At 37.9% G+C, this 13,865-nt stretch overlaps 1 protein-coding gene across 4 annotated transcripts in view; it reads left to right on the forward strand.

The window, feature by feature from the left end:
- Window positions 1–13,865, forward strand: part of AkhR (Adipokinetic hormone receptor) — a 39,910-nt gene that overhangs the window by 11,436 nt on the left and 14,609 nt on the right. Inside the window, exons 1-2 of one of the 4 annotated variants that reach the window (XM_067764923.1) lie at window positions 6,830–7,032; window positions 13,529–13,833. In XM_067764923.1, the coding sequence (XP_067621024.1) occupies window positions 13,673–13,833 (161 nt within the window). In that variant the 5' untranslated portion in view covers window positions 6,830–7,032; window positions 13,529–13,672. Of the gene's footprint in view, window positions 1–6,829; window positions 7,033–7,181; window positions 7,528–13,504; window positions 13,834–13,865 lie in introns of those variants that run through there. The other 3 variants (XM_067764925.1, XM_067764924.1, XM_067764926.1) reach the window with 3 other exon arrangements.

The following is a 13,865-nucleotide window of genomic DNA, read 5'->3' on the forward strand; positions in this document are numbered from 1 at the left end:
CTTAATTTCGAACATGCATATCGTACTTGAAATGGTATTTGCAAAAAATAAATTTAAGACCACTAACTCATAATTTGAGTGCGAGTTAAAAAGTCCTCTTTTATACAGGAACATTGATAAGATTACAGGAAATCGAATATAAACTTTCTTATACGAACATTATTTGATTCCCACATACATTAAAAAAAAATTAATAAAAATATTACAAGTGTATTGAAGAAGTTTGCATATGAGCCCCATATAGTGACTTCACACTCCACCTTTTTAAATACATTTCTTTGAACCATGAAATCTGCAGCTGGATATATAATATTCGATTTCATGTGATTATTTTGAAATGGTTTTATATTTACCGTTTTATTCTGGCGCTATCGTCTAGGTATTTTCACATTGCTTTTATTGTTGCTTTAATTATTTTTTTATTACTTATTTGTTGTTGATGTTTTCAATTTTTTTTCACTGCGCGGGCGGCGGTTCCAGTCGGGTCATATAAGGTGAACGTCGGTGCTTATCAGCAGTAGGAACAGACTCAAAAAGATTAGTGGCTACTAAAAAAAACTTACACAAAGATGCTACCATATCGTTGAGGATTATATATACATAAATGCTCATGTACAAGGGTCATTCCACAAAAATTTCGACTATGGCAAACAATTTATGTTTTATTTTTTAATCCCAAAAAACTCTCAAGAATTCTGGTTTATGTGTGATTCTCTCTAATCTGCCTAAAATAAAATTGTATAAATACTTTGCACGATTTACCTCCGAGGAGTTTAAGCCGAGCTTTCTGCAATTTTCCTGCGAATTAGCGGGAGGGGCCTACCATTACGCCGACTCCGAACGTCATCTGCAAGGCAAACGAATTTTCTTCGAGAAGCTCTTCATGGCAGCGATACAACCGGGGCGTTTGCCACCACTGACGACGGGTGACCCCGATTAGAGAATTTTGATTAAATTGAAAAACTCTGCTTCTCAACCTTTAATGTTGCATTTTTTTTTTTTGTAATATTTCACCAAGGCCCGTTCTTTACCCTATAAACAAAACTTTTGTTCACAAAAAAGGTTTGAAACCGACAAATAAGTCTTAAAAATTACTATTTCCAAAAAGAAAAGTCAAAAATCAAATTAACTTCAAAATTTTCTTGAGAAAACGGCTGTAAACTTTTGAATTTTTAACTTTTTGATAATTCTATTCAATTTGAAATTTAATACTTATTTTTAAGGAAGATACCCCTTTTTTAAAAACTTGATTTTCTAAATAAGGCATAGAATCGAAAATAAACTTTTATCTTTTTTTTTCTAATTTCTTACTTTTAAAAATTGAGACTCTGTAGCTTTTGGGTTCCCTAAACTGAAATAAAAAGACTGGTAAAATCAACCGAAATACGGGTCAATTCAACCGAAATTTCTGTTAATTTTTATCCATCGCAACAAGATGTTGAATCAACTGCGCACAAATCGTTGATTCGTAATTGACCGTTTTAGTAGTCAAATGAACAAAAAAAAAAGTTGTTGCGACAGCTTTGTACCACAGCTTCTCTTCCAATTTGCGTCGTGCTCCTCTTGATTTTCCCTACAAATTGGCCGGACCGGCCTACATCTGCGAGGCAGATGAGTTTTCATCGAGAGCTTTTCATGGTAGAAATACACTCGGAGCGCTTGCCAAAAACTGCCGAGGGGCGACCCCGCTTAAAAAAATTGTCTTCTAATGGAAAACCCTTATTTCTAAAATTTTGATGTTGCTTTGCCCGGGGTGCGAACCCAGGGCATACGGTGTGGCAGGCGGAGCACGCTACCATCACACTGCGGTGGCACTTACTAACCGAACGTCAATTGGGCTTACATCAAATATGCTGGCACGCATTAAACATTATACACTTCATTATTTTGTTTTATTAAACGCACATTCGCCAAATTTTATATTTTATAATTTATTTAATTTATAGTTTTGAACTTCGCTTTGCAAATAGAAATGAAAATAGTAGTCACAAAATTGATTCTCAATTCTTTCAGTTGCAGCTCAGCTCATTCTCAATTTCTTCTCTCGCATGTAGTTGCCACACTTGATTGTTTCGAACAAAACTTGTATAAATGTTTGAATTAAATAGAGAATTTGTAAGTTATAGAAAAGTAAAGAATCAAATCGCTAGAAGGTAATTCACCACTGGAGTAACTTTACATGTAATTCTGCAAGTTTAATTTTCGTAACACTTTAAGTTGAAACGATTCCAATACAACTCAAACTTTTATGTTGTCATTTCGCTTGGACGAGAAGTTGCAAAATTGTACCCGATAAATAGGTGTCCCGGTAACTCATAATTTTTTGCACAGTAAATTCAAAAAAGGGTTCTTCGTTTTGTATTGATAACTGAAAAACTAGTTATTTGTTGTTTTCCCATTTTGTGTGTTTTTTCGAATTGGTGGTTTTCTTATTTTGGTATTTTTTTTTAAACAAGTGGCACCATCGTCATAAGTACAAAGTAAAGAGCGCAGTGAGCGTAAAATTCTCGTTGAAATTTGCTCATGTATTGACTGTTGATCGCTGTTGAAATGACCAGGGAGATCAGTTGTGTTAACAGAAAAATCAGTTAGATTGAGCAGGAATCTGTAAATTTTACAGAATTTTGTTAACTTAAGAGCGACAATTTCTTTTCTGTTGAAATGACTAAACTAATTTGTTCGTTTGACAAAGAACTTGGTCGAATTAAGCGTAATTCGATCAATTTCACCGAATCTCCGTTAAGTCAAGAACAACATAACCGATTTGTGGATTTTACTAGCACCATTTCTTTCAGTGTAAACTATGGATGAAATTGCTATCATCATATATATTATTTCTAATTACTGTTTTTATGTACGGGTCCCTTTTTCGCTCTTATTTGGAATCCAAATCTATAAATAAAGTTTTGGTTGTAAAGACGGAGATTCGGGCTATTAGCGAGCTTTGAGCAATTTTGGTCGCAGTGCTTTTGTTTAGCTATATTTTATTAAAATAACTTGCTAAAAATAAACGATTGTGAGCACACAAAGAAATCTATTTGTACTATGCCACTATTGTGAATATTTGCACTGCATTACCGGCAGTTGCTTCATACGCCAGATGACAGGGCAAGCTGCTGCAAGTTTTAATTGATTGATAGAACAGCTGACTTCTGTTGATATTTGATAAGAGACTTTTAGATTGGTTCCGCAAGATGCGGTACGGCTCGTGTTTTTTAATTTATATTAATTTTTCGTAACATAACAGAAAATAGTTTTCTGGTTAGGTCAAGAGGGCGTGCGTGGGAATTTGAGACACTTCCATTCGGAGAAATTTTTGCCCATTGTGAGTGCCCTCAGTTGGTGACGGATGGCGGCACATTCGTTCAACCATATTACTTCCTAGAACTTTCTTTCTCTGATGGGCATAAGTAAGAGTGAATGATCCAACCTCTGCCAGACTGTCGACCAAACCGTGCACTCAGAATTCTGAGTCGTCTTGATTATAGTCCTGGACATCAGCATAAAAAGTGATGAATCGACTCTTCCTTCTCCTCATACTGACAGCTTCTGCAGAGGGACCTTGTTGGTATACGTCATCGTGCTTTAGCCCAATTAGCTATAATTACACACGTAAGTACGCTCATGCAGATTTGTTTAGTTTGAGAAAGAAGCTAGTTTCTTTTCTATCCAAACATAGTCATAAGGACTTTGAGACCTAGCAAAACTTCCGGTCGGTCCACATCAAGTACGCTGCCCTAATCTCAAATGGTTGTTACATTGATGTCTGGGACTGTAATACCATGAAGCAGAATAGCTGCTCTCTCTATGGCACAGACCTCCACCTGGAAGACATTGAATGAGTCAGGAAGTCGTTACAATTGATTTACTTGCAGTACATTCTACCTCCAATTCCCTTTTACCGTCTGTGCCCCTACTACAGTCTCCTCCCATTACTCTCTTCGATGATATCTTATATTCTTAACCTGGAAGTCAAAATTGGCCGTGATATGATTGCTGTCATGCTAGATTCTCTTAGTCGTAGGATCCCTTTTACGGCCGATCCTAGGCGTGATAGCCTTTTCACCTTCCCAACTATGTTGATTGCAGTTTTCGTTTAGCGCCTTCCATCAGACAAGAGCTCATTACGAAGCTATAGGTCGATTGACTGTATTGTACATGCCATATATTATATGTTGTGACAGCCCCCAGCTCCCCCTTTAAGCCCTTTTGCAGTTGTAGTATGCTGGCAGAGCTTTCTTAGAGCTCACTTCAAAATTCCTTTTCTAGCTTAATTTTGAGTTGAGTATAATGCCAATATATTTGATTTCAGACAGGAGATTTTTCGTTGTGCCCTTTAGCCTCAGTAAGTTAAAGGTGGGAGTTTTTATTTATATATGATCAGAATCACTAAGTCGTCTGCGTATGCGACTAATCTCGTTTATTCTGCCCTAAAGAAAAGATACCATCGCTGGTACCACTCCATCTGCTCCTGACTATTTAAACAGTTCGAATGATTTCATAGCCGATGATATCTTATCCTGTTTGTGTGGCCCCGGTTTTCTTAGAATAAGCATGGTTTCCTGGCATAGTGATGCTCGTCGCAGCCGTGCATCCCGGTAATTGTGTCTCCATCAAGACCTTCAAGGTTTACTTACTGGAGGCGTTTCATGAGCCATTAGAATTCTGTATGCTACTTGGGGCTACGTTTGAATCAGATAGTATTTTGTGAAGCCTTTATGCCTTATTTATTGTCACCAGGTATTGCTTCCATGGCTCCTTTTTTGTCTTCCTAATGCAGCTTTTGTATTTGTTAAAGCTGCATCTGCAGGCATCCCAGTGCTCTTCGTATAGGCTATGTTTATGTCTGTTGAAGATTTTTCTTGTCATTTCTGGTTTTTTGGTTAAATTAGCTATGGAATTATCCATATTTGATTATGTAAGCATGTTTATATCAGTATTTCCTTTAGTCTATTTCTCATGGAAAAATCAGCAACCGATTAAATACAAAATCCATAGCGAGTGTGCGTTGATTAGCTATTAAGGGCTAGTTGACTAGCTATTAAAACCAATATTTATACTTCATACATATACATATATAGGTATATTAGAGCGGGTCAAATTGTATGGATGGATTTGAAAATTGTGTGAAAATTGTCCATAAGAAATTTATTAAATATGATAATATAGTTGGTTGGTTGGTTGCTGTGCTGCCCGGCTATGGAGCCGGGCCCAAGTAGCGCTCTAGGCGCAATTTTGATGCACTTTCACTTGTAACCAATTATATTTTGGCTGATGTACCCTGCATATTGTTTTACTCAAACCACTTGGTTAAAACAATAAACCTACTGATGTCCTTGATGCGGCAGTTTGACACCGCCCGTAAGTCCGGAAACACATAGTTACCTAGAGTTCTGGACCGAAAATTCGCGAGGGCTGGGCCCTCGCAGAGTAAGGAAGTAACCGATTCCTCGGCACCCTCCTGTCTACAGCTCCTACAACTCTCATTGTAGGGGATACCCATTCTACTCGCGTGCGGGCCAAACGGCCAGTGATTCTGTATATTTCCTTCCTAGACCTATTTAGTAGATCATCGGTTCTTTTCTGGTTGTACTCTGGCCAGATTAGTTTGGTGATTCTGCAGGTGTCCGTAGAGTACCAATCGCGGACTGTTATTTTTCTAAGATAGGTGAGAATGTCTCTTTAAATTGATGTGAGTGGCCGATGCACCGCGACTGCTTCCGTGATGTTTAATGATGCTCCTGCCTTTGCTTTTTCATCCGCTTTTTCGTTGCCGTCAATGTTCCTGTGGCCGGGTACCCAGCTGAGTGTGATAGCTGCCTGGTTAGCTGCTTCACGTAGCACCCTCTTGCAGTTATCGACGGCTTTAGAGGATGTGTACGGTATTTCTAGCGCTTTGAGCGCCGCTTGACTGTCGGAGTATATGACTACCTCACCGTCTATCCGGTTCTGCAGCAGGAAGATACAGGCCCTCGCTACTCCTTGCAGCTCTGCTTGGAAGATGCTAGCTGTGTTTGGAAGACGAATGGGGTTTGCCACGTTTAGTTGGTTGGAGAAGACACCTGCGCCGACGCCGCAGTCCATTTTGGATCCGTCAGTGTAGAGTGAGGTGACCTCCTCCCTGCCAACTTTGTCGGCCGACCAATCCGTTCTAGAGGGTATCTGCACTTTGTAATTTCTGTCGAAGATCAGTGTTTTTGAGAGGTAATTGCTGTCGAATCCGCATCGGCGAGCCTTGCTAGGATGTCACTGTGTCCATACCGTTTTTCTTTCCAGTATCTAGACTCCCTCAGCCTGATGGCTGTGCTGATCGCTGTATATCTGATGTGGAGGGCCAGTGGCAGCAGGTTAAGTATAATATAGTAGTTAAAAGTTCATTTCAGGCAAATTTCTCATAATTTAAGGATATCTCTACTAAAATTCAAAAACACTATAGATATTAATACAGATTCTGAAATGTACGTAAAATACCTTTAAAGTAAGCTCAATATGACATTTTTCCTATAATTCTATCAGAAGCTATGAAGATTTTTTGGCCAACCCCTACATTCATATGGCAAAATATCTATTTTGCAAAAGTCGTAGACTCGAAATCGCACTTCAAAGCTATGGTGTCTTCAACAATTTTTCTTAGAATCATCTGTAGATTACGTTTTTGTTATACTCCTGATGAAAAAAAAATTTGACCCGCTCTAATGTATATGCATATGGCACAGATTATTATCAATTTGTTATTTCCCAGCTCAAAAACCAAGAATATATTATATATTAAGAGCACTTGTGGCTTGAGCTTAAACTTGGCATTTTAGTTACATGTTGACTACGAAAAGGTCTGCATGTAGTTGTTCTTATTATTGTAAATAAATTGTTTACGGATTTTATTATTGTTGCCGTACGCTCCTGCTGCTGTTTCTGTTGCTGTTATAATTTTCTTGCAGATTGTGTGTGTATCATTAACGCTAAGCACTTTATTGCTTCATTTTCAATTTAGTTGCTCACTCGTGCACAGCCAAAGTTGTGTTGTTGTAAATGGTAAGCGCGTAAACTTGCTAGGCTGGGTGGTTTTTAGTTTTTGCAGGATATTTTATAAATGTGATATAAAAAGTGAAAAGTAAATGAAAGAAAAGAAAATAATAACAAAGATATCAAAAAGCACATTAATCAAGTTTTCATTTGTTTTTGTTGTTTTTGCTGCTGCTTTAAGCTCATCACGGAATGTAAAGCGAATGTTACTCATACGCCCTGGCAGCTCTCATATGAAGTGTATGGTGCGCGGAGTATTTAGAACGCATAGGAGCTAATATTTTACAGCTGATTCGATTCAAGTCAGCTGCGTGGACTAACATTGCGGATTTTTTAGTATTGTTTTTTTTTTTTTATTATATATTTTTATTATTTTTTTGAGTGTACAAAAGCCATCGATCGGCTGATAAGAAAAGTGTGTTTTGAATCATTTCTTAATTAAGTGAGTGGAAATATTTTTTTTAAATTTATATGAAACGTTTTTAAAAATTGTGTGAGCTCGAGGTATGCATCTTATAATGAATTTCTATATTAAAAAAATTAAATAAAAAAAAAATTTCTATATTACTTCCTTTATATTAGGTCGTTTGAATGTTTGTCCGCTTTTCATACAAATCTTGCAATCGGTTTTTAAGTAACTTCTCATTGAGCTACAAACGTGAAACTTTACACATAGGTTAGAACACCGTGACAAAGCAACAAAAGGAAAATAATATATACTACGTTAGGTGGCTCACGTATCGAAATAGTTAGATAAGAATTTGAAAATTTTCTAACCAGCTTTTAAGTAACTTCTCGATGAGCTAGAGACTTCAAATTTCAAAATTAATTTAGAGGTCGATGACAGCCGATGACACGATACAAAAAGATTCGCTAGGGAGCGCACGGGATGAGATATTTAGAAAAATCAAACGGAACGGAGGGAATTTTGGGATTGATTTTTATGTGAGTTCTCATTGAGCAACAACTGAAAACTTCACAGATAGGACCAGACGCCGAGAAAATTTAAGAAAAGGAGAAAAAAACTCTGTTAGGTGGCACACGGATCGAAATATTTAGATAAGAATTTGGAAATTTGGCGTTTTGAGATCGATTTTGAAGTAACTTCTCATTGAGCTACAAACATGAAACCTCAGAGACAGGTTCAGACACCGTGACAAAGGAACAAAAGGAGAAAAAATTGCGTTAGGTGGCGCGCGGATCGAAAAAATTAGATAATAATTTGGAAATTTGAAACCGGGTTTTAAGTAACTCCTCGATGAGCTAGAGGCTAAAAAATTAGAGTCTTCGCATAACTATTTTTGCAATTTCTATGTCAAAATTTAAAAATCAAAGTTTAGCAAGAATATGTCTTTATATAAGGAAACATTTTTCGCTGATTTTCGTCCATTTGTATAAGGGAGGTGCTTAAAAGTTTTTTATTTTTAGTTTTTCTTTTTGGTAGTGATGCATTGAATGCACCCAATCAATCAATATCTCTTTGTTGCTGGACGCTATACTGTCATTAACTTGGCCTCCTTCTTTGATTTGTGTATCTCCTTATTTAAGGACGGATCTCAAGTTGCTGCCATATACACCGATTTCTCTTAGACCTTCGACAAAGTCTTCCACTATATCCTCTTATATAAGCTTGATTATATTAGCTAGCACCCTGTCTTTTTACTTTGGTTGGAATCCTATCTAACGAATAGGCTCATGTGCGTCGAAAGCGAAGATATTAAGTTTCGCCATTTGTCGAAACATTTGGTGCCATCATGTTTGTGTTTTTTATTAATGATATTCGCTTCTGTTTTAAAAACTCCAATGCTTCCATTTGCTGACGATCTCAAACCCATCCGTAGAATTAATGTCCCTTCAGGTGCCGCCCTTCTACAAAGCCACATTAATAATAGTTATGGTTGATTGATGTCGTACCAACAATCCTTTCCTAAGTATGAAAAAATGCTTCACTGTGTCGTTCACGAATGATCATGCGGATATGATGTTCCTTTAGGCGTCCAGTTATGATGTCTTTGATACTAACTTTACATTCACTCACCATGTCTTCTATGTCCTTCCAAAGGCCTGCTGAAATTTGCTTTCATTTGCAAATATGCTAAAGATGCAGTCGTTCGGCCAGAATACAAAGAGTTCAAAAAAACTATATTAATGTAGCAAACGTATCTGCAATCATTTGAAATAAGAAGAACGGCGCAGCTGGTTATAATTGTTTATGGCCTCATTGCAGGCTCTTAAGAAAGTCCAGCTCTTCTTGAAAATATACCGTTTTATGTGCTCCAAAGAACAATACGTATTGTTCAATATATAGAATCGAACAAATGTTGAGTCTTAATCAATTTCGCTTACCAAGGACTTGCTTTCAAGTACAGGTTTAAAGACTGCTCCTGCTTCAGGCAATATGAACTTGCTCAGTATATGTTAGGTTAGGTTGAACTGGCCGGTCAATAAGGAATTCACATAGACTGAGTTTGTCCATAGTTTTATCAGAATTTGTTTGACGACCAAACGTAAGAAGCACAATGAGGTGCCAGGACTTACGTTACAGAAAAATTCTGTCCTCTTGGCAAAAACTAGAAGTTTTCTAGGACCTAGCTTAATTGCTATCTCGCGGCCTGGTCGCCTCAATAGCTGGAGCTTTTACTTGGCGAGTGTTACTGACGAGGCCTTATTTATAAGCATTCGACCGCAGAAGGGAGTATCCAGTTAGTATGCCCATCGTGAGCCTTAAGCCTGCTCTCTGCAGAGATATGAGCCACTTTGCGAGTCTAATATCCCGAAGGGATTGGGACGTTTACCGTCGATTCAGCGAGTGCTGCACTCTCCTTTGCCAACTCATCGGCCTCTTCATTACCTTCTATCTCTTTATGATCGGGAACCCAGTACAAATGTATGGTCCGGCCAAGCGAAGTTCCAATGCTCCTTTGCATTCCAGGACACTTCTTGATGAAGTACTGTGTAAGATTATTGCCTCGGTAAAACCGCTCCCTCTCTGATTCGAACAACCAATGTCAAAGCGACCAAAAGTAAATAAAACATGGCAGCATAAATAAAATGGTTTGGTTATAACAAAAACGAGAAGTAGTTTCATAGCTTTTATAGAAACACGTAAATAGTCGGCTCCTGGTGGCCGCCGTTGTGCTATGGTAGCTTGTGCCACCTATCACACCGAAGATCTTGGGTTCAAGTACTGGGCAAAGAAACATCAAAAATGGAGATATATTGAGATAAATTTCGAAGCAACTGTCATATAAACTTGAGAGGGGATGTAAACCAGCAGAAAGCCTGGAAAGATATGGATGCTGAAGAGATGCTTTTATACATAAAAGATTTTCAGAGGGAGAGTTATGTAAGGTTGAACTGGGCGGTCAATAAAGTCCTCACATAGACTTAATGAGTCCATAGTGCTACCAGAGCTTGTTTGACGACCAAACGGAAAAACCATCTTTAGATAACAGACTTTATTTTATGAAATAGCTTACTCCTATTGATGCCTCGTGACCTGGCAACTCTGTCGTTCGTAGTAGCTGAAATTTTAACCTCGCTAGTGCAGACCACGAACACAACACGTGCTCAACCCTTTCTTCCTGCATTTCGCAATTCCTACATCTGCTTTAATTGGCAGGGCTTAATTGCTGCCTCGAGATCTGATAGCAGTGGTATACCTGGAAACTGTGCTGCTATTTAGGAGACGAGCCTCTGTTGTACCCAAGTTCCATGAGTAACTTAAAGGGTGGGGAAAAATGGGTGGTATGACCTTAAAGGTTTAATGTGGTCATATTAAATCGTTAGCGAAATGTTTGGTCTAGTACTTTAATGGTGCTTGTTACCGCAACGTACCAAATCTGTATCCGGAAAGGGTCCATCAACATCGATAACACTCTCCAAAACCTTCAGGGAGTGTCTTCATCGCTACAACAACAACAACAACAAGGCAATTCAGTAAAGGCACATCGCTCCTGCTCCTGTCATGTGTAAACACTTCCACTGTCTACAATTACCGAGAAAGCCGAGAAAGCCAATGTAAAACGGACACTACAAATCAGGTGTAAGGTGTCTCGATAAACTTGACATCGCTTAAAAGAGAACCGAACTAGGGTCCTTATCAATCTCTATCGTATTTCCTTATGTCCGCCGATTGGCTAATAAACGGGACAATGTCTGTCGAATGACTTGTGTGGAAGCAGTAGGCACGGGGAGGATATATAAAGTGTTGAACATTTCCTCTGCGCTACATTCGATATAAAAAATTGATACACTTTTTTACATATTGTAACAAATTTAGGGAAATTCCGCTTATTTGAAACCTTCTGCAAACGTTCGAAACGCTAAATTGTGGAATAAATTACTCCAATATCCAGTAATGCAAAATGGTCTTTCTTAGACTACTTTGAGAGTACTTCACAATAACACTTATACTTCACAACTAATTGCGTGTTTAAATCAAACTGATTACTGACTACTCAGCTTGCGCTGATTTTATTATCTGCGTTGCTTCATTCGCATATTTCTACTAAAGTCTAGACGCCTTCTAGAACTGCTGCTTCGTTACCAGAGATATACATGTATATTTGTAGTTTATGCGTTTCTCATAGTCATATGCGTGTGCAAGTGTGAGCAACCTACTTCGGCTGACAACCACAAGTGTGTGCGTGAAATATCTCTTCGGTACCTTTTATACATATATGTGTGTAAATGATGATTTATGTTTTCATGTATATACGAGTGGCTGCTTCATGTTTTTTTATTGTTGCGTGATTATTTATTTAGTATCATCTTAGTGATGCTAATATTCGTCACAATATATAAAGGAGGAAGGCATTCGCCCATTCAGTGATCTCACAATGGGCCAGCTGGTCTAAGTGTGCCCCACGGCCTTGCTGGGGAGCAGAAACTATAACCAAACCTAGCCCTATGATTTTTTCTTATCAGGAATTCCTCTACCAGTATTAATGAACGGCATCGATTTCAGGGCGGGTTTAAAAAGAGAGCGCTTTGTAGACACCTCAAACCCTAGCGCGTGTAGTTCATTTCTGAGTTACATTGTTTGGTCTAAAATTCTCACAGAAAACAGGTAGAAGAGTTGAGTAGTGTTCACATCCATTAAATTGATGACAAACTACTCGATTCTAGGTATGCTATACAAACGCCTCGTTGCAGAGCTAGGGATTTCACCTACGTGGTAAGTTTACATATAATAAGTTTACGTAACATTTTACATATTAAAATATATTGCTTTTGTCCAAAAATACGATTTATTATAAACATAAAACTAATCATTAATTTTAAATACATTGCTTATTGCACAAACCAACAACAAAGCACAACAAAAACAAACAACTGCAACTTACACTACATGAATACAAATCAGCCGCAATTTACATATAGATACATTAAGGCAGGTCAATTGGCATGGAACGATTTTTTTTTTTACTTTTCGAAGCATATTCGAACTTTAACTAAAATTTTAAAACATCTACTACAGTAGGGGCTAAATTCAAGAGCCTCAAGGGGTTTATGGGATTCATTGGGTTGTTAAGCGCAAACAAAGCTTTATAGTTTCACAGCTTTCCCAACCAATTTTTGAACTCACCTACCCGAGGCTAATCTAGTAACAAATATGAATGTATCAGACGCATATTTAGCAGGAGAGGCTTTGGCGGCAAAAGTTTCTAATGGAATTAGAATTTCGTGACGAGCGGGAGGGGAATTGCGGGGGGGGGGGCTGGCCTATAAGGTTCCACATGGTTATATTAAATCCTTTCCCGGGTTGGTTGGGCTAGTACCTCAATGGTGCTTGTTACCGTTGCGTACCGGTTCTTTATCCGTAAAGGGGCCATCAACATCGATAAGACTCCCTAAAATCAGTACATGTGAGCTTTGAAATTTACACTTTTGATTCATACAAATTATATAGAAGAAGAGTATCCCTACCTTCAATTTCCTGTTCCGGTCTTTTTTCTTTTAATTTTTCCCTTACTGCTTTTTATACTAGCAGCTTTATTTACTAGGAACCTAGTGACGTATCGAATATTCGCTGATATATTCGCCACAATATGGTTTATGCTGTCTTCGACGTGACTTTTCCGCTGGGAATAATTATCCTTCTACTTGCCTATCCTTTCCCTTCCCCACACGCCCTTTTCTTTATCTTTTTAGGTGAGAGTGTTCGTTATGGCATGTCTTCAAAAATTTAAAGTTGTTGTCCTTTCGCATAGACAATGAGAGCATAATTGTGAAAGGAATGTAGCCCCTGGTCTGCAAAGCTTTTTTCTTTAAAATTTTAGCTCGAATCCCAATCTTCAAAGTGAGAACCAAGTTTAAAAACAAACAAATGTGTCCGCCCTAATGTATGCACCGACTTGTAACATACCAGACAGACACCCACCCCAAAGGCCTATGAACTATGAAAATTTAATAAATATTAGACATGAATTATTTGTTATTTTGTATATTGATTAATTACATACATACATATACACAGAAACAATTGTTTGTGTATTTGTAGACTTAGCCGTACCAGCTCATTCCAGTAACTAAACTCACACACACACACCTCTATAAAGTAAACGTACCGGGTTTCTCGCTTTTAGCTTTGCCTTTTTTCGCAAATTATCACTCAAAAAGCAAAAATACAATTTTTTTTTGAGCAATGAAAATGCCGCAAACCGAAGATGAAGTCAATGAAAAGATTTACGATCATCGCATCATGCCGGATTGGTCGAATGTGGTAAATGAAACAAATGGCACAATGCACTATTCCAAGGATATGTTATTTAATGATGGACATCGTTTATCGATAACAGTTTATAGGTGAGTGATTGATTGATATTGTTGTTGCTTAA

This window comes from Eurosta solidaginis, chromosome 2 (assembly GCF_040869045.1).
Source record: "Eurosta solidaginis isolate ZX-2024a chromosome 2, ASM4086904v1, whole genome shotgun sequence".
NCBI classification, from domain to species: domain Eukaryota; kingdom Metazoa; phylum Arthropoda; class Insecta; order Diptera; family Tephritidae; genus Eurosta; species Eurosta solidaginis.